The sequence below is a fragment of the Polistes dominula genome, unplaced genomic scaffold, assembly GCF_049000335.1.
Source record: "Polistes dominula isolate Pdom_NZ unplaced genomic scaffold, Pdom_raw_medaka contig_73, whole genome shotgun sequence".
Lineage (NCBI taxonomy): Eukaryota > Metazoa > Arthropoda > Insecta > Hymenoptera > Vespidae > Polistes > Polistes dominula.
This window is the reverse complement of record NW_028300951.1, coordinates 4,894,947-4,920,410: the sequence shown is the minus strand read 5'-3', so window position 1 is coordinate 4,920,410 and position 25,464 is coordinate 4,894,947. Positions and strand designations below refer to the sequence as shown.

General features: G+C 26.9%; 8 protein-coding genes across 15 annotated transcripts; 4 read left to right on the top strand and 4 right to left on the bottom strand.

The window, feature by feature from the left end:
* Window positions 1-42: 42 nt before the first annotated feature.
* Window positions 43-2,965, top strand: ais (DExD-box helicase 52). The gene is made up of 11 exons (XM_015316018.2): window positions 43-182; window positions 286-528; window positions 654-839; window positions 939-1,194; window positions 1,302-1,374; window positions 1,446-1,649; window positions 1,724-1,814; window positions 1,885-2,007; window positions 2,090-2,240; window positions 2,334-2,409; window positions 2,499-2,965. The coding sequence occupies exons 1-11, from the start codon at window positions 96-98 to the stop codon at window positions 2,803-2,805; spliced, it is 1,797 nt and encodes a 598-aa protein (XP_015171504.2). The 5' UTR covers window positions 43-95; the 3' UTR covers window positions 2,806-2,965.
* hfw (leucine-rich repeat domain-containing protein hfw) lies at window positions 2,826-5,427 on the bottom strand. Its single transcript, XM_015316019.2, has 8 exons — window positions 5,294-5,427; window positions 4,795-5,196; window positions 4,340-4,654; window positions 4,064-4,230; window positions 3,754-3,936; window positions 3,521-3,679; window positions 3,329-3,442; window positions 2,826-3,250 (listed from the first exon to the last, which is right to left on the bottom strand). Exons 2-8 carry the CDS (start codon window positions 5,078-5,080, stop codon window positions 2,978-2,980), a joined length of 1,497 nt encoding a protein of 498 aa, XP_015171505.1. The 5' UTR covers window positions 5,081-5,196; window positions 5,294-5,427; the 3' UTR covers window positions 2,826-2,977.
* A 1,146-nt stretch (window positions 5,428-6,573) lies between these two features.
* On the bottom strand, window positions 6,574-10,451 carry LOC107063874 (uncharacterized). Of its 4 annotated transcripts, XM_015316006.2 has the most exons (6): window positions 10,013-10,451; window positions 8,024-9,922; window positions 7,733-7,918; window positions 7,301-7,473; window positions 6,839-6,945; window positions 6,574-6,756 (listed from the first exon to the last, which is right to left on the bottom strand). In XM_015316006.2, exons 1-6 carry the CDS (start codon window positions 10,073-10,075, stop codon window positions 6,701-6,703), a joined length of 2,484 nt encoding a protein of 827 aa, XP_015171492.2. In that variant the 5' UTR covers window positions 10,076-10,451; the 3' UTR covers window positions 6,574-6,700. The 4 variants fall into 4 exon arrangements, 1 of the variants encoding a protein (XP_015171492.2); XR_001475421.2 differs by lacking the exon at window positions 7,301-7,473; XR_016176470.1 differs by lacking the exons at window positions 6,574-6,756; window positions 7,301-7,473 and having other exon boundaries at window positions 8,017-9,922.
* A 121-nt stretch (window positions 10,452-10,572) lies between these two features.
* LOC107063873 (NADH dehydrogenase (ubiquinone) MNLL subunit) lies at window positions 10,573-11,671 on the top strand. Its single transcript, XM_015316005.2, has 2 exons — window positions 10,573-10,832; window positions 11,222-11,671. Exon 2 carries the CDS (start codon window positions 11,396-11,398, stop codon window positions 11,570-11,572), a length of 177 nt encoding a protein of 58 aa, XP_015171491.1. The 5' UTR covers window positions 10,573-10,832; window positions 11,222-11,395; the 3' UTR covers window positions 11,573-11,671.
* Window positions 11,672-13,095: 1,424 nt separating this feature from the next.
* Window positions 13,096-16,766, top strand: LOC107063871 (uncharacterized). Of its 3 annotated transcripts, XM_015316002.2 has the most exons (8): window positions 13,096-13,240; window positions 13,370-13,539; window positions 14,144-14,361; window positions 14,458-14,688; window positions 14,784-15,047; window positions 15,122-15,520; window positions 15,595-15,743; window positions 15,852-16,766. In XM_015316002.2, exons 2-8 carry the CDS (start codon window positions 13,371-13,373, stop codon window positions 16,087-16,089), a joined length of 1,668 nt encoding a protein of 555 aa, XP_015171488.1. In that variant the 5' UTR covers window positions 13,096-13,240; window position 13,370; the 3' UTR covers window positions 16,090-16,766. The 3 variants fall into 3 exon arrangements, with proteins under 3 accessions (XP_015171488.1, XP_015171487.1, XP_015171490.1); XM_015316001.2 differs by having other exon boundaries at window positions 13,151-13,539; XM_015316004.2 differs by lacking the exons at window positions 13,096-13,240; window positions 13,370-13,539 and adding an exon at window positions 13,819-13,971.
* A 137-nt stretch (window positions 16,767-16,903) lies between these two features.
* Br140 (bromodomain-containing protein 140) lies at window positions 16,904-21,234 on the top strand. The gene is made up of 8 exons (XM_015315992.2): window positions 16,904-17,632; window positions 17,819-18,086; window positions 18,197-19,040; window positions 19,148-19,447; window positions 19,525-19,699; window positions 19,832-20,250; window positions 20,374-20,733; window positions 20,811-21,234. Exons 1-8 carry the CDS (start codon window positions 17,516-17,518, stop codon window positions 20,989-20,991), a joined length of 2,664 nt encoding a protein of 887 aa, XP_015171478.1. The 5' UTR covers window positions 16,904-17,515; the 3' UTR covers window positions 20,992-21,234.
* pyd3 (beta-ureidopropionase pyd3) lies at window positions 21,118-23,813 on the bottom strand. Of its 2 annotated transcripts, XM_015315993.2 has the most exons (6): window positions 23,228-23,257; window positions 22,727-22,837; window positions 22,334-22,584; window positions 21,830-22,218; window positions 21,442-21,759; window positions 21,118-21,308 (listed from the first exon to the last, which is right to left on the bottom strand). In XM_015315993.2, exons 2-6 carry the CDS (start codon window positions 22,819-22,821, stop codon window positions 21,249-21,251), a joined length of 1,113 nt encoding a protein of 370 aa, XP_015171479.2. In that variant the 5' UTR covers window positions 22,822-22,837; window positions 23,228-23,257; the 3' UTR covers window positions 21,118-21,248. The 2 variants fall into 2 exon arrangements, with proteins under 2 accessions (XP_015171479.2, XP_089028299.1); XM_089172173.1 differs by having other exon boundaries at window positions 22,727-23,813.
* On the bottom strand, window positions 22,727-25,447 carry LOC107063848 (uncharacterized). Of its 2 annotated transcripts, none has more exons than XM_089172169.1 (2): window positions 23,838-25,447; window positions 22,727-22,837 (listed from the first exon to the last, which is right to left on the bottom strand). In XM_089172169.1, the coding sequence occupies exon 1, from the start codon at window positions 25,377-25,379 to the stop codon at window positions 23,937-23,939; it is 1,443 nt and encodes a 480-aa protein (XP_089028295.1). In that variant the 5' UTR covers window positions 25,380-25,447; the 3' UTR covers window positions 22,727-22,837; window positions 23,838-23,936. The 2 variants fall into 2 exon arrangements, with proteins under 2 accessions (XP_089028295.1, XP_089028296.1); XM_089172170.1 differs by having other exon boundaries at window positions 22,744-22,837; window positions 23,999-25,447.
* Between the last annotated feature and the right edge of the window lie 17 nt (window positions 25,448-25,464).

Here is a 25,464-nt window from a genome sequence, read left to right as displayed (position 1 = left end):
TCCTCTAACTTAAGGTTATGAATTATTTTGATCTTAGTAGCAGTTAGGTTGTTTAATGTTCCACGTGATATTTTTAATAATAATTTATTAAAAAAATGGATGCATATGATATTTTTAAAAAACTTGCTGTTGGATCAAAATTCAATGTACGACGCTTTCAATCGGATGCTGAAAAATTTAAGGTAATAATACTTTAATAAATAGTATTTTAAAAAATCATATAAGGTTAAAAGAAATGGAATTACTTTTTTAAGAATTAATAACATGTGTATTTATTTCCAACAGTTAATTAATAAAAAAACTGAAAATATACCTAAAACCATCGAAACAAAAACAACTGAACCTGTTGATACTTGTACCAAAACATCTCTTAAAAGAAAATATAATGAAGATGAAGAAGAAAAGCAGATCGACACTTTAACATTAATTGAAGGAATATCCGTTCCTGTAGATGGAAGTAAAATAAAAGCTAAAAGAAATAAAAGCTCTATGACAGAAGTTAAAAAACTTAATTTGGAACGTGAACAGGTATAAAATTTAGAGTAAAAGAAATGGTCTATATATAACTATATTCCATTTTTTGTCTGTAGTTCTTTGCTTGTATTTGAATGCATATCAATATGAACTATAAGATAACTTATTTTTATTTTTAGATAAATCAATTTCGTAATCAGCATCATATATCGGTAACAGGTTCCCGTGTACCTAAAGCTATAGGTACATTTGATGAATTATTAACAGAATATCATGTATCTCAAAAATTGTTAGAAAATATGAAACAATGTGGATACGATGAACCAACACCTATTCAAATGCAGGCAATACCTGTTTTATTACAAGTATGTATTTTGCTATATTTTAATATTATGAAATAATTAAAAAATCTTTAACAAAATATGTATAGTAATAAATAATATTTGTTCTTCTCTTGCAATCAGAACAGACAATTATTAGCTTGTGCTCCAACAGGATCAGGAAAAACTGCAGCTTTTTTATTACCAATCATACATCATTTAAATGGTCCACAAAAAAATGGCTTTCGAGCTATAATTCTAAGTCCTACTAGAGAATTAGCTAAACAAACATACAGAGAATGTTTAAGACTTAGTGAAAATTATGGCTTTAGAGTACATATTATCAGTAAAATTAATCAGGCACTTTCTAAATATGGTCCTACAAGTTCACAAAAGTTTGGTATGCCTTAAACTTATTTCATTACTTTAGTAATTTATTATATTTTTTTTGCTTTCTTACTTTTTTATTGTATTTGCATATATTTATATATATTTTTAACTTTGCAGATATATTAATTACTACACCGAAAAGATTAATATTTTTATTACAACAGGAACCACCTGCCATATCTTTAGCTAAGTAAGATACACAAAAATAATATATACTCTATCTTGTATATAGGGAATAATTAATAAAAATAATACTTTTAGTGTACAGTGGTTAATAGTAGACGAAGCCGATAAACTTTTTGAAGATGGAATGCGAGGCTTCAGAGATCAATTAGAAGAAATTTCTACAGCATGTACAAATTCTAACTTACATCGTGCAATGTTTAGCGCAACAACTACACCTACAGTAACAAAGTGGTGTCGCAAGAACCTTAAAGGTCTCGTTACTGTTACTGTTGGTCCAAGGTATATATTTTTTTGATAATTGATTTCTTTTTTTATCAATTATTTGTAATTTTTATCTTCGTCTTTCTGTTTAGAAATTCTGCTGTAGATCTTGTAGAACAAGAGCTATTATTTGTTGGTAGTGAAAGAGGAAAACTTTTAGCAATTAGAAATATTATACAAAAGGTATGAAAAATATTACTTATTCATTTGTTAAGAACAATACTTATTTCAATAATTTCTTGTAAATTAATAGGGTATTGCCCCACCAGTATTGGTATTTGTACAGAGCAAAGAAAGAGCTCAAGAACTTTTTAGTGAACTTATTTATGATGGCATAAATGTTGATGTTATTCATGCCGACCGAACTCAAGCCCAGGTAATATTATAAAAAACGTATTTTTAAAATAAAACAGAAAAATTATTTTTTTATATTGTATATAAAAATATATTTATTTTAGCGAGATAATGTAGTACGTTGCTTCAGAGAAGGGAAAATATGGGTGTTAATATGTACAGAAATAATGGGTAGAGGTATTGACTTCAAAGGTGTAAATCTTGTTATTAATTACGATTTTCCGCCAACTGTGATTTCGTATATTCATAGAATAGGTACGCATTGTAATTGTAAAAATTGCTTAGTAAATAAACAACGATTAAATGTGTACTAATGCACAACTATTAATATATATAATATATATATAGGTAGAACTGGTCGAGCAGGTCATAAAGGAAAAGCAATTACGTTTTTTACTAAACAAGATACAACAAATTTAAGAAGGTTAGTTAAAAGAACCTAATATAATAATAATGTTTTGAGATTTGGAACTTTACAATAATAAATTATTACTTCTTTCTTTATTCAATTAGTATTGCAGCAACTATGCGTGCATCAGGTTGTGACGTTCCAGAATATATGCTGACTATGAAAAAACATAGCAAAAAAGAAAGGCGAAAACTTGAACGAACAGCTCCTAAAAGAGAAACTATATTGACAGGACCGAAACATAAACGAAATGAAATGAAAATGTTTACAAATAATAATAAAACTGAAAAGAAAAAAATAGTTGTAAATATTAAAAAAAAGGGAAGCAAGAAAAAAGTTATGAATATTAAGAAAGTAGAAGGAAAGAAAAAAATTGTGAACACTGAAAAAGCTGCAAAAGATACGCACTAACTATGCAAATCGATCAAAGATAATGTTAATAGTATTTTATTATAATATGTCATGGAAGTAATATTTGATATTGATTATATATACATTTTTATAATCAATATAAAAAATAAACTTTGAAATATTCTGAAATAAAAAAATAGCACATATTTATCACTATAAATATGATATTCTGTTATGTTTCACATAACCAATCACAAGGCAACTTTGGCATCTTATTGGCTGGCCATGGTAGGTAACCAGCAGTTTTAAATACCCAATAATCATAAGACACTTTTGCTATTAGACTTATCAATAATATTACTTCAGTAGCAATTATGTAATAAATATAATCAGTCCAATCTCCAGGATAGACACACATTTTTGATGGCTCTAAGTCAGTCACTTTCTCTTTTACATTTTCACATAGAACTTCATCGGAGTCTAATATACGCGTTTGCAACCACGCCTAGATTATATTCAAAAATATCAAATTAATAGTAAAATATATTAAGATTAATATTTTTTCTTATAATCTCTTGCTTACCTTTAAATATTTAGCGGTATTACAATCACAATGTAATTTATTTCCACCGAGCTTAACCAACCGAGAACTAAAACTTTTATCATATAAATTCAGACTTAAAATATAAGTTGGAAGCTGAAAAAATAAAATATTACATAGTTACAGATAGTGCAGAATTTACATTCATTATAAATATAATTAAGAAATTATTACCGATTTAATTTTATTGTATCTTAAACTAAGGAAAGCATAATTGTCTAAAAATTTGGAGCCTTCTAATTTATTGATAGATGATATGTTATTATAGTCAGCATAAAATTCACGTAGGTCTTCATAACATGGATTGGTGCTCACATCATCTAATACTGTGATCTATGAAAAAGAATAAAATAAGAAGTATCAATTTTTAATTTAGTAATAATTATGGAAAAATATTAAATACATACATAATTGTAAGAAACATTTAATGCTATAGTGTTTCGTGGTAATTTTTTTGGTAATTCTGTTAATTGCATATTAGCGCAATCCACATGTACTGCTAATGTAGGTGGCTTTCCTGCAACTATAACAAATCTCGAAAATTGGCACTGACATTTCCAGGTTGTACCTTTCGGACAATCTGTCTGTAACTAAATATCAAATAATTTTTATGACCTATATTATATATAGATATTATATATATATATTTTTATAATAATTCATAAATAATGAAATGTAATGATTAATTCAAAAATTCATGATTAGAATAATACATACCAAACTAAAATAACGCACTTGTTGCAGTGGTACTTGTTCTGTAGTATTAAACCAATGCCATGTTTTACTTGCAGAACACATTGTTTCATTTTCTCTATTAAAATTAATTGCTTGGTCTTTTTTATTGACATATGGAAAAATGTCATGACACCAGAGAGTATTTGTTCCTATAAACAGCCAAATTATATTTTCTATTTTGTAATTAATTAAACATATGCAGCATTAATATAATAATATAAAAAGTAGATGATAGATGATAATAAAATGCGCATTTACCAGAAATGTCAAGCCAAAATTCTCTACCATTTATTATATTCAATCCTGGTAGATGAGTTAAATTATTACATGATAAATCCAAAGTAGTAAGCTGCCCTAATCTATTTAATGAATTATTGTCAACTTCGATAAGACCATTGTTAGAAAGATTCAAACATGATATTGGTGTCACTACAAGGAATTGGTTCTTGACACGATTAATTCTTCCATCGGTTATGGCAAGTGATTTTAATCTTCTCCATCGTGTTTCACTAACATCAATTGTATCCAAGGTAGCATTACGAATATGAACATAAGATACATTTGATGGAAATCCTGGTGGCAATCAATTCTTATAACTAATTGATTCATTGTACACGGAAAACTATATATATCTTATAAATCTTAAAACATAGATTGTCTTAAATATATATTTACAAAATTAAAAGTTAACAAAAACCATAAATTATGCTCACCAACGCAAGAAAGACTATTATCTAAGGAATCTCGATTATCTATATTACAACAAAATACAGCATCGCCTTCATAGTTGTGCGGTAAACTTATTTTCTTGCATGGACAATTAATTTTTGGATCTGGACAATCGGATGGTGGTAGATAAAAACATTTTTCTGAAAGTCCCGAAAAAATGTCTGTAAATCCATTAGTATTGGAAGTACTAGTTGCCTGTTGATCTTCTTCTGTACGTGCATGCACCAATCCCACATACAAAAGGTATATTATCACTATTTGGCACTGCATTTGTCCATTAAAAGTTTATCGTTCGTATGAACCGCGTAAAATTGCTTTTTTCTCACAATCACATTCTTAATCAATCTTTATTTGAAAAAATGTCTTACTTGTGTATTAACAATTTCCTTTAAAAACAAATTTTCTCTATTTATTCCATTCTACGTATATACATATCCATATGAATAAATTTTAATATAAAGTATAAATACATATTTTCTTTACCATCTTCTTTTTCTCATAGATCGACTAATTCCATTATTTTAACTTATTATTTTCTTTTATTCCTCTTCTCCTCTCTTCATTCCCCTCTTCTCTTAACTAAATATTATTTTTACGATAATATATATTACCTATTTGATACATATATATATACAAAAATACATGGTACGTAATAACATAAGACTCGTTTACACTTACCGATAATACTCGTGATGGGTAACAAAAGCGATAAATGTATTTTTTTTTATTAATTGTCATTTTGATTATTCTATTAGTCACACTTTTTTTTCTTTGATTATAATTATTATTATATTTACGTATTATTTGGTTATAATTATTATTGTAATTTACGTATTATTAAATCTAAATAATCATTTATTTAAATAATATACTCTTTTCTTATAAATAATTTCTACCATTGTCAATTATAGATATTCATTATTATGTATTTTATAATATTACATTTTTCCCGCTATATGAAAACTGGCCCTGTTATAAGTCGATATGTTACTAATATCGATTATCGATTTTAATTTTCAAATTTTCTGGATAATATATGTAGTATTATATTCATTAAATTATTATATTGATATTTAAAAATTAAATAATATGGCATAAAATTTGATTAAATTAAATCAATTTCATTTAATAAAGAAAAAGAATCTTATTTTATTTTTATACAATTATAAAGAATAGTAATATTTAAATAATAAAAAGATTATATTATAAAAAAAATGTGTTCACATAATTGTTTGTAATTATTTTTATTGCATTGACAAGAAAAGGTTATCGAGCTCTTCGTTTATTTTGTGACTGACATAAACGAGTAAATTCATTTAACCGTAAAGACTCTGGGTCATTTGGATTGACCCTTTAACGAACTGTAACTAGTTAAAGTGTTATACTTATTACGCTCTCTTCTTACAACTGGAATTGTAACTTGTTGCATGAATCACTGTTCCTTTTTAAAATTATTTGTTATACATCAAATAATGCATAACAAAAATTAATATGTGGATATATTTGATAAACTTATGTGTAGATTGTATCTAATTAATTATGTACATATATATTCACAATGCATTTATTAATCGCATAACGCATTTATATAAACTTAACTCTTGAAATTTTTTGATAATTATAATTTATTAAATGTTTTTATAATAATAAAATATTTTTGTATTGGATAAATAAAATAAAAAATATAAAATATAACATAAGTATTTAACTTATGTGTCTTATCTTATTGAATAAATACATAATAAAAATGAAAATATTGAATATATATGAAAAGTCATATGAAATAAATTTATTAAAAATATAGGCACCCCAGGCAAAATAATATTTACAAGATTAGGATTTGTACAAAGAATATCTGGAAGTAACATTTAAAGGCACGATGATCTTATTTCATCTCCATGGTTTCCTAACTGTTCCTGCACTAGTACTTCTTTTAATAGTGTGATCTATAACATATACATTATTTTATTTATATCATTATTAATTATTATTTATAATTCATGTGAAATAATACGACAAATAACTTACGCGTATTTGGCGATATAAGATGCTGTGAAATTTCAGAAGTCCAAGTTTGACATCTAACTCTAGATGAGTGTAATTGAGTTATATTTGGTGATTTGTAATCTTTCATCCTAGAAGAGCATTAATAAATAATAAGAATAAAACATCTAATAATCCTTAAACATAATATATTCTTATAGGAGTATATATATGTATATATGATATCCTATCAATAATTCTTCTAACTTATTTTGTAATTCATGCTACATTATGATTTAAATAATATAAACAAAAGTTCTTTTACAAAGTAGATAATAATATGACATTTAATTTAAAAATATTCTCAAATAACTAAATTATCAACTAATAAAAGTACATTGGAAAGATATGAATAAATAACTTTCTATAATGATAGTTAAAGAAGATCTACGTATGCTTTTCTAGGAAATAAGAATATGGAAAGTGCTATATAATACAAAATCATACTCTTTGAGCTTTTTCCTTGCTAAGGTCCTCTGGGTAGCAAATGAGTATGATCGTGCTGAAGTTGGACGTTCAGTGCGACACCGTTTAATTTCACGATCATGCGCTATAATTTTCATTTTGTATGCAGGACTTTGAGAAAATAATTCCACTATATTCATGGATGCTGCATCACACTTATAAAAATAAGAGTTTTATAAATATATGGATCTACCAAAAAAATACATGCAAATCTTAAATATTCAGTACTGTTAATACTATATCAGTACCCTTATTTAATTGTAATATAGAGACTATATTTCAACGAATTCTTAAAAGTAAATTCTATATATTATTTTACACTTTGAAAAGTTAATTATCTAAATATATGTCGATTATAACCAGCAACAAGCATTCACAAGGATTCTTATCACTGTAATGTAAAACCAATGTTACCTGTAATTGTAAACGACGTAAAAAATGCAGTTCTGATAAATCAAGAGGTGCATCAACATGTAGTTTAAGCATACATTGCAATGCTTCTTTGTATGTATTTTTTAAAGTAATCACACGATCTGTTTTAAATAACCTGCGCACTAAATACCCCCGTGCATATGCATTGATAATAGATGCAGCTTGTATCTGTAATATAGCTTTTTTTAATTATTCAAGGATATTTTTATTAGATAAAATATATCAATTTTAAAAAAATAAAGAGAGAGAACATTCTTTCTTTTTACATCTTACGTGTTTCTCTGCGTACATAGAACTGTCAATAATGGGAACATGTACGGTTTTACAGTCTAATGGAAATAATCGACGGCTAATTGTAGACTTTTTATTCTCATTTATTACGCTTATATTATAATCACGCATTTCATTCTTATTCGTATTTTCTTGTATTTCTTTATTTTTTATCAATGTACAATTGTATTCTTGCGTTGAAGTTTCATTGGATTCTCTTTGCGATGATTGAATGAATTTATAACACTTCAAATGTTGTTTGGTATCGTTAAAATCATTTTGGGAATAAATATAATTCACTGGACATATAGGACTTAACGTACGTTTATTTGGTGACAATAATATATCGTCTTTTGGAACGACAGACAATTCTTCTAAATCTTTATCTTGTTTCGTTTTATTTATGGGAATGTCTTTAGAAATAGAATTATTTATTGACTCAGCTTGATCCATTGTAGTAGATGACAAATATTTGTCATCTATTAACGAAGAAATTTCAGGAAAGGATTTCTTTATTTCTGCTAATAAAAATAATTGTTGCTTTTCAAATTCTTTCTGCAATGAAGATTGCTCTTGTTGTTGCCGAATGACTAATTCGGACATCTGTCTTTTATGTACTTCTTCTATTTCTTTTAAGATAGTCAATAATTTCTCAGATATATTTGGAGACTTAGATTTTCCTATTGATTCATTTATCTTATCATTATTTGTGTTTTCTTCTTCAAAACTTTCATTTTGTCCATATGTCCTTAATATTTGTGATTCATTAATCTTGTGTATTTGTGTTTCAACATCATGTAGATTTCCTAGTGAACCTCCTAGTTTGTTAGTCGTATTTAACACTGAAATGTTTTTACTTTCCTTCCATTCTTGTGGCCTATGATTTTCTTTGTCATTATTGCTTATACTATATTTCTTTTTATTATTATTTTTTATGTCAGGCTTGTAAATATTTTCTTTCTCAAGCATCATTTGAATACTATCTACTGATCCTGTAGTTTGATACGTACGAGTTTGTGGTTCTAATATTGTTTGTTCACTTTCAGTCTTATATAAATTATAATTACTTTTGCTAGATAAACTCTTTCTTTTACATTTTGAATTTTTAAATGTCTGCTGAGTGTCCATGGCATTAAATTCATTATTTTTCAATTCACTTATCCAGTCAGTTTTAGTATGTGCAATATTCCATTCTTTTCGTCGCACACTACTTTTTGCAGGTGTAGGGATATAATCTGCAGTAGGAAGATCATTGATATTATTTAATTCTATTTGCATATGTGCAAGCAACATAGGACTTGGGGTGTCCAAAATATAAGAATCTTGACGCACTAATTTTGGTGTTTGCTTAATAGTATTTGTTTCATTTATCACTGAAAATTCTTCTTTTTGATATGGATTTGAATCATTCAATGTAATAGGGACAATATCTAATGTTTTAGGCACTTCAGGTTTCCAATTATCTAACATTTTGTGCTCGACTTTTGATTTAGTTGTATCAATATGACTTTCTATTGAATCGATGCTTACAACGGTTGATGTTGGACTCAATGAATGCCCTTCTGTGGAATTAGTTTCACAATTTTGATTCGAAGATATTTCTTGTACTAATTCTGAATGACTACTTTGTTCGTGAACATTTATATCTATATTTTCATTTGTTGTAACATCATATGTATTTTTTATAGGTAATTGATCTTCATTGATACTAGGCTCTGCATTAGGAATTACATTTTCATTACCAAAATGAAATTTCTGATCAATTTGCTGTACTTTTGTATCATTTTCTACGAATTGACTTTCTTCGCTAAATTTTCTATCATACAAAGCTTTTAATCTTTTTTCTACTTGAATTGCTAAATATTTATAATATTTTACTTCTTTTCTAACATCTTCAGTTATCTAAAAATTGAAAAGGTAACAAAAATGTATATTTTAAAATTTTATAATAGATAATGAATTTAATAGTAATTATAATAATAATATACTTACCATCGGTGGAAGAATAGGAACACCATTAATTTTTATGCAAGAAATATACGTTTGCTGCGCCATTGTTATTTATTTAATAATTTAATACAGATAATAAAAAATTGTAAATAATAGTAATAATTTTTATTCATTCGTCTAAGGTTATAACAATCGAAAATGTATACTTCCATATATATGAATTGATAATTACTTTAATAACTCTTTAATATTAATATAAACTATTTATAATAATATTAACAGACATAGAAACAAATCATTCAAATTTCGAGTTAATAACTTGGATAAAACAAAAATACAAATTATAAAATATCTATGAACATTTCTACTTAGGATTGGTCAATATGACTTTAAAAAATTGTTTTCAACGAATGGGAGAGTAGTCAGTAGAATTGTAAACTTTCATCTTTTTCTTTTTATAAAACAAAGTAGATTTATATATGTAAGAATAACAATAATTTATAATTTAAAAATACCGAAAAAGAGAGAAATTAATTTTTTGATTAATATACATTATATATATATATCAAAGTAAACATTTATAACGTTAGAAAGAAATTCGCCTTCGTTAAAGATCTTTACTGTACCACATTTCATTTAACATTACAATTAACAGTTTCATTTTATTGCATAAATAATAATGTTTAGAGTAAATTTAGGATTAATTTTTATAAACGCCTTTTCCAAATATATTAAAATATATATATATACACAACTGAAATAACCTTTGCTTACTACTGCTGTGCACTTAGTTCTTTACTGATCCGTCAGTACGCTCCTTCCGAAGTACTAGTTAAATTATTTTTACAACTATTGATGGAAAGTAAATAATTCCAACATATCAATATTATAATATTTAATTAGAATATTAATTATTATTAAGTAGTCTATTTTCGTTATTAATATTGTTTTGCTTTTTATTCTAATATTTTATATATTTATTCATATTTCCTTAGTGAGGTTAGATCATATATTATACAATTGTAATACTGTTTTTTTTTTTATACACAATATATAGAATATTTTGTGAAAATTTATTATATATAAAATATTTATATAATTATTGATTTTAAACAATAATTGTTATTTTAAGCAAAAATAATGTATTATGTAATTTTGTTAAATTATCTATTTGTATGTATAATCATTGATCAATGTCATGGTTAATAATTTATTTTCAATAATGTAATCATATATTTTGTATTTTTACAGTTTGATGGGTCCAGTTAAATTACTCGGGTATTATATCAAGAGATATTGTTTGATGGTATCATTACCAATAATTACAGTGACTTCTATATTTTACGACCAAAAGCGTACTCGTTCGTGGAAAAATCAACAGTTACTTGAGCAGCAACAGAATAGTTAAAAAGTAAATTAATCAACATGGTAACTTTGAAATATCTGGTCAGTGTATATTACCCGGCATTGATTCCTTTAACCGGATTTATATTTGGAAGTTACTTAGACCGTCAAGAGAATTTAAGATTAACTAAATTCAGAGATAAATCTGCTTTATACGGAAGGGAACTTGCACCTGGGGAACCACCTTCATGGCCATAATTTAGAATTAACATGAATATATTTAATTCAAATGTGTATTACAATTAAAACCTTTAATCTATGTAGACGAATTTAAATATAGAATTAAATTTATCTCTATTATTATCTCTCTTATATACTCTTTTATATAAGAAAAATGTACTAATAGTCTAGAATTGTAATTCTACCTTTCTTTTTTTTTCTTTTTTCTTCAAATTTTTTTAACTAAATAATGGGCATACTTAAAATGAATAAGTATTTAAAAAATGGTTATTATCAATATTCTATTTTTAGATTTATTACTTTATTCATACATAGTTTTTAACTTGTAATCGTTGATTAAACTGAAACAACATTGGCTAAAGTATTACACTCAAAAACATACTTTTGTGCGTGATGCAAAATAATTAAAATTAGCTAGGTACAATAGTTAAGTAATATATATAAAGTAATATAAAATCAAAATTCTCTTATAAAATATTATTTTTTAACATTGAAATACAATATTATAAATTTAAAATGATTTAAATAAGTATGGACTCATAAATTGAAAAAATAAACTTATAGATATTTTTTAAGTATTTACATTTATTTCTAGTAAATGTAAAGTATCTATTTGAAAACATAATAACAAATATTGCAAAAATATTCTCAATTGTCCCCAAAGAAAATATCACTGATTACTACTATTTACATTTATTAGAAGGTCTGTAGATGGCGCTTATGAAGCGACTTGGTAATCATTCATTTTAAGAACTATTTTTTTAAAACATAAATTTTTAAACTACCAAATCATAATATCTGTCTTTTTAGAATCAAATATAAGTTTTTTTGAAGTATATAAAATTATTCTCTGCATAATTTACGATATAAACGAAAATAATTTAATTTTGATTGGTATATTAGTAATGCTAAGATGCGCGCGCATATCGACTCAGATAATACTGATTACGAAATATCCTGTGTTCCAGTGCTGTCTATAGAAAGTGTCTAAATCACGAGTACTGAATATTATTTATTTTTATTACCAAAAAACATTAACGATATATTTAATTTTAATTACTAAACTTAACCTCATACAAAAATATAATTAATGAGCTTATTATTTATCATATTATATGTCTTTAATTTTAAGAATGAATTAATAACGCAATATTACTATTACTAAGAACAATATCATATAGTGATACTGATAAAAAGAAATTTTATATATATTCATAGAAAATAATAATTGAAATTATTACAAAATTTACTCTCTTAAGTAGTTATTAAATATAATATAACTACAAACAATATCTGTTAAGTTACTACCAAATTACAATTGAATATATATATATATATATATATATATATATATATATATATATATATATATATATATATAAGAGAAAATGCTATTTTTATAAATTATTATTATTACCAAAGATATATATACATATATATTTTCTCATGAAACATATGATAAATATGACATAGAGTGTATACGTTACTGACCAACTGGTGATGCTAGTTTTCTATTGGTTGATGTCGTTTCACGAAATGGCGTTGGTTTGAAATTTGGGTGGGGGAAATGAAGCCAAAGAGAAAAGTGGGAAAGGAGAAGAGTAGTGAGAAAAGCATTGATGAAACCGAATCGGCCATTTGCTAGGGATTCTTTAGTTAGACTAGGCTAGGCGATCTAAACGTCTTGTTCGTATCTCTTCTAACCCCTCATCACCATATTGTTAACGAAAAAACTATTTAGTGATTTTGTGTTACGATTTTGGATATTTCTTCATTCATAAGAATTTTGAATCTAGCGACGAACATTTTTTACAGAATGGGAGATAAAGCGGCTGCAACGATGTTAGCTATTAGGGCTACAATACGCGATAATTTGCTTGATGCAGCACCACGATTAACGCCAACAGGAAAAATTAGTCATGCAAAAACTCGCGTTTATACACAACGATATCGCAAAGAATGGGAACAAATGCCGGATTTTAAAGGTATTCATTTAAATTTGAACAAGTTTTTTTAATAGAGTTAATTATCTTGTTTAAAAGTTTTTGTTACTTCTGCGATTATATCGATCATTTTACGAAAGAATAATCGCTGCTGAGAAATAAGTGCAATTGAATAAAAACATTTTTGTCCGTTTACGAAAGTAGCTCTGATTATTTTTAGAGTTACAATTGCAAAATTTGCCTTGCTTTTTCGAATAGGTATTTAATCTAACCAATAGTCTGAGGCCTGTGTAATTATAGAGATAAAGTAGTTCTTCTAGTTGTTTGTTGATTCCTCCAGTAGTAAATAATATCTTTAAGGCTATTTCTGTTATGTTTTGAATTTAATCATAATAGTGCTTAACAATGATTATTATAATTATTTGGTTTTTTTTTCTTTCTCTAAAGAATGAAGATCGTCTACAAAAATATAAAGTAAATTTATTTATTATTATAAATAAAAGAATATTTCCTCTTTATATATTCTTATTAGTTAATTACTTTGTAATGTTGATGTGTAATTGTTTGAATCATTCATAAAGATTAAAAATACAAAGAATAGATAAATATAAATAATATATTAATTAAAATTTATTTTTTATTACAGGATGGTTGACATCAGTATCAAATCAACCTACACGTGCTTTTTGCCTATATTGTCACAAAAATCTTCATGCTCATAGATTGTCCCTTTTGAAACACACATGTACTATGAAACATCAACGAGCAGCTTTGTCGCATGAGGCGGAAAAAGGAAAAAGTATAGAAGATAAAAAACATGTTAATATGGTTGAAATGAAAGTTGAAGAAAACAATGTTGTTGAGGTATAGATTTGTTAGATATTTTTACATATTCATACATACATACATATATATGTATATAAAAGATAATGTATTATATATTTTATATTATATTTTTAGGCTCTTGAAAGTACACAAGTAGAAACTGAAGAAAATGAAGATGAAAATGAATATATTGTTGAAAGATTAGATGATGTAGATGATGATGTAGAATTACATGAAGTACAAGAAAAAAGAGAAGAAGAGGAAGAAGTAGAATATGCAGAAGTTGAAGAAGATGAACATGTACATATACCCTCTGATGAGGAAGATATTAAACATCAGAACAAAAAAATTAAATTAGAATACGTGGTGAGTAGAAATTTAGAATGTAATTATTTGAATAATTTTATCATTAAAATATGTTTTAAAAAAATAGTATGACTACATATAGAGATTGTTGATAGGAGGATTTTCAGGAAAATAGTAGAGATACTTTAGCAGAAGCAATGGCTCATGTACATGGTGAATATTTAGATGAAGTTGATGATCAAGAAAATGTTCAAATGGAAATGATAGTAGAATCTGAAGATCAAAACATTGAAATTTCAGAAATTTCAAACTTTACTAAAACTGTAGATAATAATAAAAAAATGAAAGAGGATCGTGAGAATAATAGATCTGTTCTACGTAAAACTAAACACGAAAAGAGAACTGGACTTAAACTACAGGTATCTATTATAACTATATAATAAATTTAATTAATCGTATTTTATTAATTCTTTCTTGTTCATTTATATTTTAGCAAGAAGATACAAAGTCTCAAACAGATTCAGGACTAGTCATGACATGTCCCTTGCCATTATTGAGTACGACAACTTATCAAATAAATTCTTCAGTTGCTGGAACACCTACTACAATAGGGGTATTACAGCCAGTAAATACCCTTCCAATAGCACCGACGCAAAATAAAACAATTACTGTAACATCAGGTGGTGGTAAAAAAGTAACATTAACAGGTGGTTCATTTCAACCCGGTACTCAATACATACTCAGTAAATTAAAGGGCAAAGTACCATCATTAGTTGTGGCAGAAAAGACACCAATTAATGTCACTAAGCAAGTTAACAAGTCATTACAAATAGATAAAGAATCACAAGAACAGTTGGTTACAGCTAGCACCAGTCAATCACTTCCAACGAAAGTATGTGAGATCAATTATTTCATTTTTAATATCTTAATATATTTAAACTAATTTATACAAATTTTTTTTAATAGCATGTTATTTTGAAACCTGTTATACCTGTAACAAAGAGGCCACGCGTTTCTACTCATGTAATTGATACCAGTAAAGGTGTTCCTGTTGGAGGATTACAAGTTAGTCTCTATAAACTTTTGGATGGCAGGTGGACATTTTTAAATGAGAGGTATTATTTATATAAAATCTTTTTTATCCAAAAATTCTGTATTATTAAAATAACATAGAGATCATAATTGAATATAAGTTTATTAAAAATAAAATTATATGTTTACAGCAATACGAGTCTCAATGGTAGATGTTTAGACCTGTTAGATAACGTGAAAGTCAATTTTACTGCTGGTAGATATAAAATGCATTTTGATATTGATAAATATTTTACTGTTAGAAAAATAGAGACTATGTATCCATTTATAGAAATTGTTTTTGATGTAAAAAATCCAACTGAACATTATCATATACCATTATTGTTAAGTCCATTTGGATACAGCACTTATCGTGATTCTGATAGATGAGTTGTAATCAAAAGTTGTAAATATTTTTCTAACTTTCTTAATGAATAATAAGTAATATAAGACATATGTGACGATAATTAAGACTTTATACAATTGAAAAAATTTATAATTTATATTATAATATAAAATACATTTTCGAACTTAATTCACTGTCATAATTATCGACACAAAACTTGTATTATATATATATATCTCTTAAATATAAGTTAAAGGTTTAAGAATATATTATATATATAAAATATCTTTATATTTTATTTACGAATATGTATATAATAATTCATAATATTTGTGATTTACTTGTTAAATAATTCATAACATTGGGATTGGTAGATATATATATATCTAAGTTTAACCCTTTGCGGACAGGACGGTTCGAAGTGAACCGTCGAGCTCATGTCGTGATAGTCATTTAAAATTGCCAGCGCATATTTCTGCTTAAACGTGGTTATAACCACACATTTACGTGGAACACATATATGCGTTTCTTGGCTCTATCACTGTTTTCGCGGAACGCATATATGAGTTCTTCGGCCCATTTGATGATTTAGGCAGAACGCATATATACCATGTTAGTTCGCAAAGGGTTAATAAAAAATTGGGTAGAATAAAGATTAAAATTTCTATTTTACATGTAAATTATATTATAAATAAAAAAAGATTTATTAATGCATAATATATATTCCCATCTTTGCTTCTTTTTTTTTTTGTTATAAATTACAATCAATATTCCTTAGAATTCGATTGAGACAAGTTATAATTAAGGGGGAGATAGGTGTGGAACTACGTTTTTACAGCAATCGTGACGAATTTTTTTAACACGTGAAGACTTTATATAATTTATTGATATTTTGAGATCATTTTACAAATATATTTAAGAATATATTCTGAAATTTTCAAAGATCACTAAAGACAAATTACATTTGAGATTGCGGTGGATAGTACAAAATAAGGCCCGTGGCCATCTTGAAATCAGCGTGAAATCACTATAAGTTGGGCAATGGCGGTAACACCAGCACTCAAAATTCGACTCTTGGTCGAAGTTGTTATTTGCATCGGGTCGTGATCAGCCACTACAGATTCATTCTTATAACCACGTGCTTATAACTTGATATTATGATTATATTCAAAAATATTCGAACAAAAATATACCAATTTAATTATTGTTAGAAAAAAAAAGAAAAATTTATATTAATTTAATATTCTTTTTAAATATACTTTCTATATTATTAATAGTCAACTTAAAAATATGAAAAAACTGTTACGATACATGTGATAGGCTTTTTATTATCGACTGATGGTACTGCAATGGCGGTCTAGTGAAACTGTTTATGTTATTGTATTGTTTTACAAAGTCTTGTAAAGATGTTATGGATTTGAATCCTAATATATTGTGTTTGTGAATTCTTAAAATAAAATATAACTAATAATGAATGCTCCACAACCTAATAAAAAGAAAAGAAGTAGACTTGGCGTTCAAATAGATTCTACAAGTATTACAAATAATGAAGTATTAAATGTTCAAGAAGCAGCAAGGTTTATTTTGGTATGTACAATTAATTATTAGTTTTTAACGTTACTCTTACATACTAATTAAAAAATAAATATAATTTTTCGTTTATCAACTAAAATATAAAATATACGTAGTATAGGTTATATTAATTTTCAATGTTTTTAAAAACTTAATTCTATGATTTTTGTTTACATATATATTTTAATGTAATATTAACAGGTACATCCCATAGGCGAGGATAGTAATAAGCAAGTTAAAATAGATATAAACGAACCAATTCCTGTTATAAGTATTAAAAGCAGTGCACAGGATGAGAAAACATCTTCAAAAGAAAATGTTAGTTCAGATAAAGAGAAGGAAGTTCTTAATAATTTACCTATAGCAAAATTTAGAATAATAGAAGGATATGAAGAACAACTTGGAGAGGCTGAACCTCTTCCAAATTCTTATGTTAGATTTATGGAACGCAGTGGAGAAGAACTTGATGGTAACTATGATCGATAATCATATTTAATAATCAATTTTGTTGTTTATTGAGAAATTATCTAGATATTATAAGATCCTGGTTATAAAATAAAAAATATATTATTTTTATAGGTGAAGTAGAATATGATTTGGATGAGGAAGATACCGCATGGCTATCTATAGTGAATGAAAGGCGAATAGCCTCAGGACTTTTGCCTCCATTAGAACCAGACATATTTGAATTATTAATGGATAGATTAGAAAAGGAATCTTATTTTCAACAAGAAAGTAATGGTGGAGTTGGTATTGCTGCTGATGAAGATGCAGTATGTTGTATATGTATGGATGGAGAATGTCAAAATAGTAATGCTATTTTATTTTGTGATATGTGCAATCTTGCTGTCCATCAAGATTGCTATGGTGTACCATATATTCCTGAAGGACAATGGTTATGTAGAAGATGTTTACAAAGTCCATCCAGAGCTGTTGATTGTATATTATGCCCAAATAGAGGTGGTGCTTTTAAACAGACTGACCGTCCAGCAACGTGGGCTCATGTAGTATGTGCATTGTGGATACCGGAAGTAAGATTTGCTAATACAGTTTTTCTGGAACCAATAGATAGTATAGAAAGTATTCCTGCAGCTCGTTGGAGACTAGCTTGCTCTGTTTGTAAACGTAGAGGTGCGGGTGCATGTATTCAATGTCACAAAACTAACTGTTATGCAGCATTTCATGTTACCTGTGCACAACAAGCAGGCCTTTGTATGCGTATGCGAACAGTACAACCTGCTAATGGAGAACCAATGCTTGTTCAAAAAACAGCTTATTGTGAAACACATACACCAGCAGATTATCAACCTTCTACAAATCCTGCTGATGCAAGACGAAGAGCAATAGCTAATAAAAAGAGTTCATCTGCGCCAGTTATATCAATACCTACGATACCACCTGAACGTATAAAAGAAATTGCTAGGTAAGACGTAGGTGCAATCTTTCATTCTTTAATTTTTTCATCCATAGATAACCATGGTTTCTGAAATATAATTGTGAATGTATAGTAATTTAGAAAACATTAATTAGTTTAGCAGAAGGTATCCCAAAGAAAAGCCAGTTGATTCAACGTCTTATAGCATACTGGACACTGAAACGTCAATACAGGAATGGTGTTCCTCTTCTAAGAAGATTGCAAAGTTCGCATCCACAATCAAGACCTCCTCCATTAGGAGGTAATTATTCACCATCTCCAGATAGTGAATTACGCGGAGAACTTTACCGTCAACTTAAATACTGGCAATGTTTACGACAGGATTTAGAACGTGCTCGATTGCTATGTGAATTAGTAAGGAAACGAGAAAAGCTGAAGAAAGAATTATTTAAAGTGTTGGTATTTTTTATATTACTTTTTAAGCAATACTTTTTGATTTAATACTGTTTAGAATAATATAAAAATATTACAGGAAAGAAAAATGTTTATGGTTTGAATTACGACCTTTAGAAAGTATTTTGATTATGTTATTAGAAGCTATTAAATTAAAAGATGTTAATGATGTATTTGGTCAACCAGTTAATATTAAAGAAGTTCCTGATTACCTTGACATAGTTTCACATCCAATGGATCTTTCTACTATGCAGGTAGGTATATATATATATATATATATACATATTCATTTTGCGGTAACATTTTTTGCGGCACCTTGTGTATATATATTGTATGTGAATATTATTTTTAATTGTATTTTTAACAATTACCTTTATACATTATAGAATAAAATCGAGAGACAGGAATATGACACTATTGGTGCTTTTGAAGCAGATTTTAACTTAATGGTTAATAATTGTTTGGCTTATAATCGTAAAGATACTATGTTTTATAGAGCAGGATTGAAAATGAAAGAACAGGGTGGTTTACTTATAGAACAAGCTTGCAAAGATTATCCAGAACTTAATACTCTTTATCAAACAGAGCAAAATGTTACTAAATCTAGAAAAAGAGATAGATCTAGTCGTAATCGTAATGAAATAGAATTAAATACAGGAGAAAAGGAAGTAGGTGCTGGTGGTGTCAATCGGAGAACAGCTGTGCTGTTTACCCGTAAGGCTAAAGCTCGTGCTAGTAGAAGCGGGCAAATGTTTCTTCCAGAAAATAATCAAAAGAAACAAAGCGATAGTTTTAAAGTGTATAGGTAAGTAATATTTTCATAAATTATTATAGTGTATGTGGGAAAGATTTGGGGAATATAAAAGTAGGGTGATTTGTATATTTAATTATAACAATTCTCTATATGAAAAGTTAATTAAATTTACAGAAGTGGAACAATGGATAGTGATGCTGGTGAAGGAGAAAGCCAATCATCAAGTTGTAGTAGTTGTTCAACAAGTAGATCTGCTACACCAGATCAAGAAGAAGAAAAACAGATTTTAAATACTAGCGAAACTAATGACAAAGGAGAAAATAATGAGAATATTTTAGAAGCTTTACAGCTTGTATGGGCTAAATGTCGTGGATATCCTTGGTATCCAGCTCTAATTATAGATCCTAGTACGCCTCGTGGTACCGTACATAAAGGTGTGCCTATTCCAGCTCCTCCTGACGATGTATTGGCACTAGGAAATAATTACAAAGATCCAGTCTTTCTTGTTCTTTTTTTTGACACAAAACGCACTTGGTAAAAAAGAACTTATTAATATGATATATTTATTTTATAAATATAATTATTTATATATTATTATTCCTTTTATGCAGGCAATGGTTACCTGGTGAAAAATTAGAAAAATTAGGTGCATCTAAACAAGTTGATGCAGCTAAATTAATTGAATCGCGTAAACCTGCTGATAGAAAAGCAGTAAAAAAGGCCTATCAAGAAGCTTTACATTACCGGAAACAGACACATGATACTGCATTAAATCCGCCATCAAACGTGTAATTCATGTATCTTCTAGTATTTTGGAAGTATTCCAGTTTTTTTATAAATTCTTGAAACATTGATTACGACTTATTCTTAAAAACAATTTAATAATTATATATAAAAATATAGTAATAATAATGTATGTATATTTAAATGCTTTATATATTTAAGCTTTTTAACTTACTATAATTTACTGGTTTTTATATTTTATTTAAAATATATATATATATATAAGATTAATAAAGTGAAAAATTAAATTTATACGATAACAATATTTAATTTTGTTGAACAATTTTAACAAGTTCATTAGCATACATGTCTAGTCGTTGGGTCATCTAAAACATATATAAAATATTAATATATTTTTGTAAATAATGAATACACATTGTACATTGCATGCATTCGATATTTATAAATTAGTTCTTATTTGAAAATGGGTATTTATTTCTATAAGAAACAAGTACTTACTCTAAATCCCCACAAATCTTTTGCTTGTCTGCAGAGATTGAGATCCAAATCTGCAATAAGTAATCCATCATTAGATCTACTTAAACCTGGGGTACGTGTTCCGTCAGGCGCAGTAATATAGGAGGAGCCATAAAAGTGTCCAAAGTCATAATGAGATGGTTTTCCATCACCCGATGTAAATTTATTAGGAAATACTTCAGTCCCAACCCTATTGATGGCACATGTAAAATAGTTGTTAGCAATTGCAGCACATCTTGCTTCTATAGGCCATAAGGGTTCAGATAAATTACCAACAGTGGCCGATGGATTGAAGACAATCTAAAGATATGTTATTATAAATATATGTTTGATTTAAGTTACAGAAAGAAGAAAATAATAATATTTTTACTTCTGCTCCCTTTAATCCAAACATAAGCCAGTTTAGAGGATGATGACGCCCATAACAAATATTAACAGCAATACGCCCGTAACAAGTATCAAAAACAGGATGTCCTGTATTTCCCTCCATATAATAAGTAGATTCATTGAAATCTCCAACACGAGGTATATGATTTTTTCTATGTTTACCAATAATTTTACCATCTACATTAATAATAACAGATGTATTCCATAAAGTATCTCCATTAATACTATCTCTTTCCAAAATTGGAGAAATAATAATCATATTATGTTCTTTTGCTAATTTTGATAATAATAAACTTGATGGACCATTTTTAGCATCTTCGGCAAACTCACACCATGGATATTTTTCTCTTGTACAAAAAGCGAATGGCATAGCTATAATATAATAACTATTTTATAGAAATTATTTCAGCACAAATAATGAAATCTGTGTTAAAATATTGCTTTATAAAAAGTCTTATATATAGATATATAAAATATATGAACATACTCCAAGCTTCTTGTAAACAAATAATATTAACTTTGCAAGTAGCCGCATAATCAATATATTCTTTTATTTTATTATGTATCGCATTTCTTTGATTTTCTACTGGATCTGTTGTTGGTAGAACGATTGAATGTTGAATTAATCCTACACGGACAATGCGTTTAGGACGTAATTGTTCTTCAACGATACTATCTAGAATCCAACCTTTTCTTTCTAAATCGTTGCTTTTTTTCCATTCTGGTAAATCTAACTTTCTATTAACAAATTATAATATTTTTATTTTACTTATATTAATTGAACGAATAAATACTTTATATAAATAAAATATAACCTATTATTCTTGAAATGCAGATGCATTACTTAAATAACAAAGTACAAATTTTAATTAAATCTTACTTTATTTGACGACCATACAAAAGACGATTAACTTCTGGTAAAACCTCATCTGGTAGATGCGTTTGTAAAATGTCATCAATAGTTGATTCATACATCGTTTAAATTATTTCTCTATATTAATGAATTAAAAAATTAACAAGAAATATGTTCCAAGATGTGAATAGATAAAAAGAAACTGTAATAAATGTAAACAAAATTTATTATTATATAACGAATCTTATCATGATTAAAATTTCTCAGAACAGGGTAATTATATCTCAATGCAGATAAGAGACATATTATTATTTAGAATAGTAGAAGCCATTTTATTTATTAAGTTAAATAATACAGCGAGTAATACTTAAAATCGTACACCATTACGCTTGTTAGATTTTTGAACATTGTGAATGCAATCATCACTGGTTAGGAATATTAAAACAAATATATTTTAGTTTAAATAATTCGACACACCTTAAATGATTGTTAATTAATCGAAAGAAATGTATATTGTTGTTTAGAAACCTGAATGTATCGTTCGATGAACCGTCCTCTCCGAAATCCTCCGATAGACTAGCTCGTTGTCCTCTATATGTTCTTTTATAGATTTGTTGTTTATATGACTTCTCCCGAAGGCTATATACGTATAATGTAAATAATATTCCTTATAAATAAAATTTACTGTTCTGAAAGTCATATAAATAACAATCAATATATAAAAGAACTTTTATAAAGTACAAAATTTCAGTCTAACAGTTGATTTCGAAGAGAATGGTGTATTGAATGGTACATCCATGCTTTTAAATAACAATATACATTTCCTTTGATTAATTAACAATTATTTAAAGTGTGTTGAATTATTTAAACTAAAATACATTTGTTTTAACATTCCTGGCCAGTGATGACTGCATTTACAATGTTCAAAAATCTAATAAGCATAATGGTGTACGATTTTAAGTGACACTTACTGTAGTTTACAATTTGTACGCATGAATAGATATAATTAAAAGTATTTTTTAATAGTATTATTATTGAATTTTCGTTATCATTAAATTTATGCATTTTTATATTTCTGGATATCATAAACTTAATTGTTTATAAAAGAAAAAAATATATATATATATAAAACATGTACCATGGCAAATATTGTATTTCTTTTTAATTGTTTTATGTAATAAATTAACGCGCTGCATAATTATATTTATTGTAAAAAATAATACACATTAATATTTTATTAATTTCTGTTTTTGAGGTTACTATTCTGATAATTTTGTAAACGAAAACATTTCCACAAACCATATCGCGTTTCCCAATCGATAAAAAATAATTCTGATTTGTAAGAGAAAATATGATGTACTACAAAATTATATTGGGTTTGAATTGGTGGATTTAAATGTGGAGCCCATTGTGCTCTTTCCATCATAATTTTGTTGACGTATTTATAAAATACTTTAGCATTATGAATCCAACATAAAAGAGACATAATTGATATAACAATAGCATGTATATGATGATCTGCTATGTTATGAAGATTATTTTCTTGTAAAATCAAATCTTGTAAGTTCATAGTTAAACAAACTAATGCTGCAGCCATGAAACCGCAAGGTACTTCAATTGCTATGATACATATTGTGCAATAACTAGTTTCTAAATTCATGCGGGATGTACGATGATTCAATATACTTTTAAGTAAACTATCATGTAGAATTTCACGATGAACTTTAAAGAATATTTTATCTTCGTTATAACAATTGCTAAATTTTAAACCGAAGTCTATATTTTCAAAGAAAATTTTAGGAGTGTCAAAATGTAATCTATTTCCATTCCGATCAATCAAGTATTGCATAACTCTATTACCTAATAAGCTGATTATTTTACTATTCGATGCTATCATTTGCATCAATAGTGAAAATATTGTTGGTGTTAAAGTTTTTTCATACAGAGTCGCTTGATGTGTATAAGCTGTATATTCTAAAATACCACCAAATTCCAATATAATATTATCATTTATATCTTTTTGCATAGTCCATGAGCACATACGATGTATAACAATGAGAAGTTGATCATTGGATAAATGTTTAATCATGTTTCTAAGACATATTTCTAAACCTTTTTTAAGTTTTTTACAAGGAATTAATGTATCATATGCATTTGTATTTTTTAAAGTTTTATAAAATAAGTTTAAAAGTCTTTCTATCGCAGTTACTGTGTCATTAATTTCTGGCCATTTATAAGTATCTAATATTTCATATAGAATTTTGACAATAGCTCTGTTGTCATACACATTCGTATTTATTCTATTTGATTCTATTAAGTCACAGATTGTATGAACGACTACTGAACCATTAACACTATATTCCAATAAGATATTTGTTATCTCCAGACAAAAAGTTTCAAATTTCCACAGTTTATCTTCATTAATTGTATTAATAACAGCATGTACAACTTGTTCCGTTTTTGCAGGAACATATAATTTCAACAAAGAACGATAACAATTTTGTGCAAATCGCATTTTTCGTCGACGTTTCCATTCACACACATTTTCTTTAGATATTTCTCCATGATAAAAAAGTATTTTAATCATATAGGTCATTACTATATTTGGTTCATAATCTTTTAATTGATTCCGATCGGTAATTATTTTTATTATTTTGTTAAGAGCTTTACCTTGATACATCTGCAGGCGTAAAGAATTTAAAAGATAATATTTACATATACAGTATAGCTTTTCGTTCGTTCAACTTTAATAATCAGTAAAACAC

Coding starts and splice junctions, on each gene's coding strand:
- ais (XM_015316018.2), top strand. CDS start 96: ATGGATGCATATGATATTTTTAAAAAACTTGCTGTTGGATCAAAATTC. Junction 1,815..1,884: donor TTAGAAATATTATACAAAAG/GTATGAAAAATA, acceptor GTAAATTAATAG/GGTATTGCCCCACCAGTATT. Junction 2,410..2,498: donor GATACAACAAATTTAAGAAG/GTTAGTTAAAAG, acceptor TTATTCAATTAG/TATTGCAGCAACTATGCGTG.
- hfw (XM_015316019.2), bottom strand. CDS start 5,080: ATGCAGTGCCAAATAGTGATAATATACCTTTTGTATGTGGGATTGGTG. Junction 4,231..4,339: donor ATTTTGGCTTGACATTTCTG/GTAAATGCGCAT, acceptor GGCTGTTTATAG/GAACAAATACTCTCTGGTGT. Junction 3,443..3,520: donor GATACAATAAAATTAAATCG/GTAATAATTTCT, acceptor TTATTTTTTCAG/CTTCCAACTTATATTTTAAG.
- LOC107063874 (XM_015316006.2), bottom strand. CDS start 10,075: ATGGCGCAGCAAACGTATATTTCTTGCATAAAAATTAATGGTGTTCCT. Junction 9,923..10,012: donor TTCCTATTCTTCCACCGATG/GTAAGTATATTA, acceptor TTCAATTTTTAG/ATAACTGAAGATGTTAGAAA. Junction 7,474..7,732: donor TACGTCGTTTACAATTACAG/GTAACATTGGTT, acceptor TATTTTTATAAG/TGTGATGCAGCATCCATGAA.
- LOC107063873 (XM_015316005.2), top strand. CDS start 11,396: ATGGTAACTTTGAAATATCTGGTCAGTGTATATTACCCGGCATTGATT.
- LOC107063871 (XM_015316002.2), top strand. CDS start 13,371: ATGGGAGATAAAGCGGCTGCAACGATGTTAGCTATTAGGGCTACAATA. Junction 13,540..14,143: donor ACAAATGCCGGATTTTAAAG/GTATTCATTTAA, acceptor TTTTTATTACAG/GATGGTTGACATCAGTATCA. Junction 15,048..15,121: donor GAACTGGACTTAAACTACAG/GTATCTATTATA, acceptor TTTATATTTTAG/CAAGAAGATACAAAGTCTCA.
- Br140 (XM_015315992.2), top strand. CDS start 17,516: ATGAATGCTCCACAACCTAATAAAAAGAAAAGAAGTAGACTTGGCGTT. Junction 20,251..20,373: donor GATAGTTTTAAAGTGTATAG/GTAAGTAATATT, acceptor TTAAATTTACAG/AAGTGGAACAATGGATAGTG. Junction 20,734..20,810: donor TTTGACACAAAACGCACTTG/GTAAAAAAGAAC, acceptor CCTTTTATGCAG/GCAATGGTTACCTGGTGAAA.
- pyd3 (XM_089172173.1), bottom strand. CDS start 22,821: ATGTATGAATCAACTATTGATGACATTTTACAAACGCATCTACCAGAT. Junction 21,760..21,829: donor TTGGATTAAAGGGAGCAGAA/GTAAAAATATTA, acceptor ACATATCTTTAG/ATTGTCTTCAATCCATCGGC. Junction 21,309..21,441: donor AAGATTTGTGGGGATTTAGA/GTAAGTACTTGT, acceptor TATATGTTTTAG/ATGACCCAACGACTAGACAT.
- LOC107063848 (XM_089172169.1), bottom strand. CDS start 25,379: ATGTATCAAGGTAAAGCTCTTAACAAAATAATAAAAATAATTACCGAT.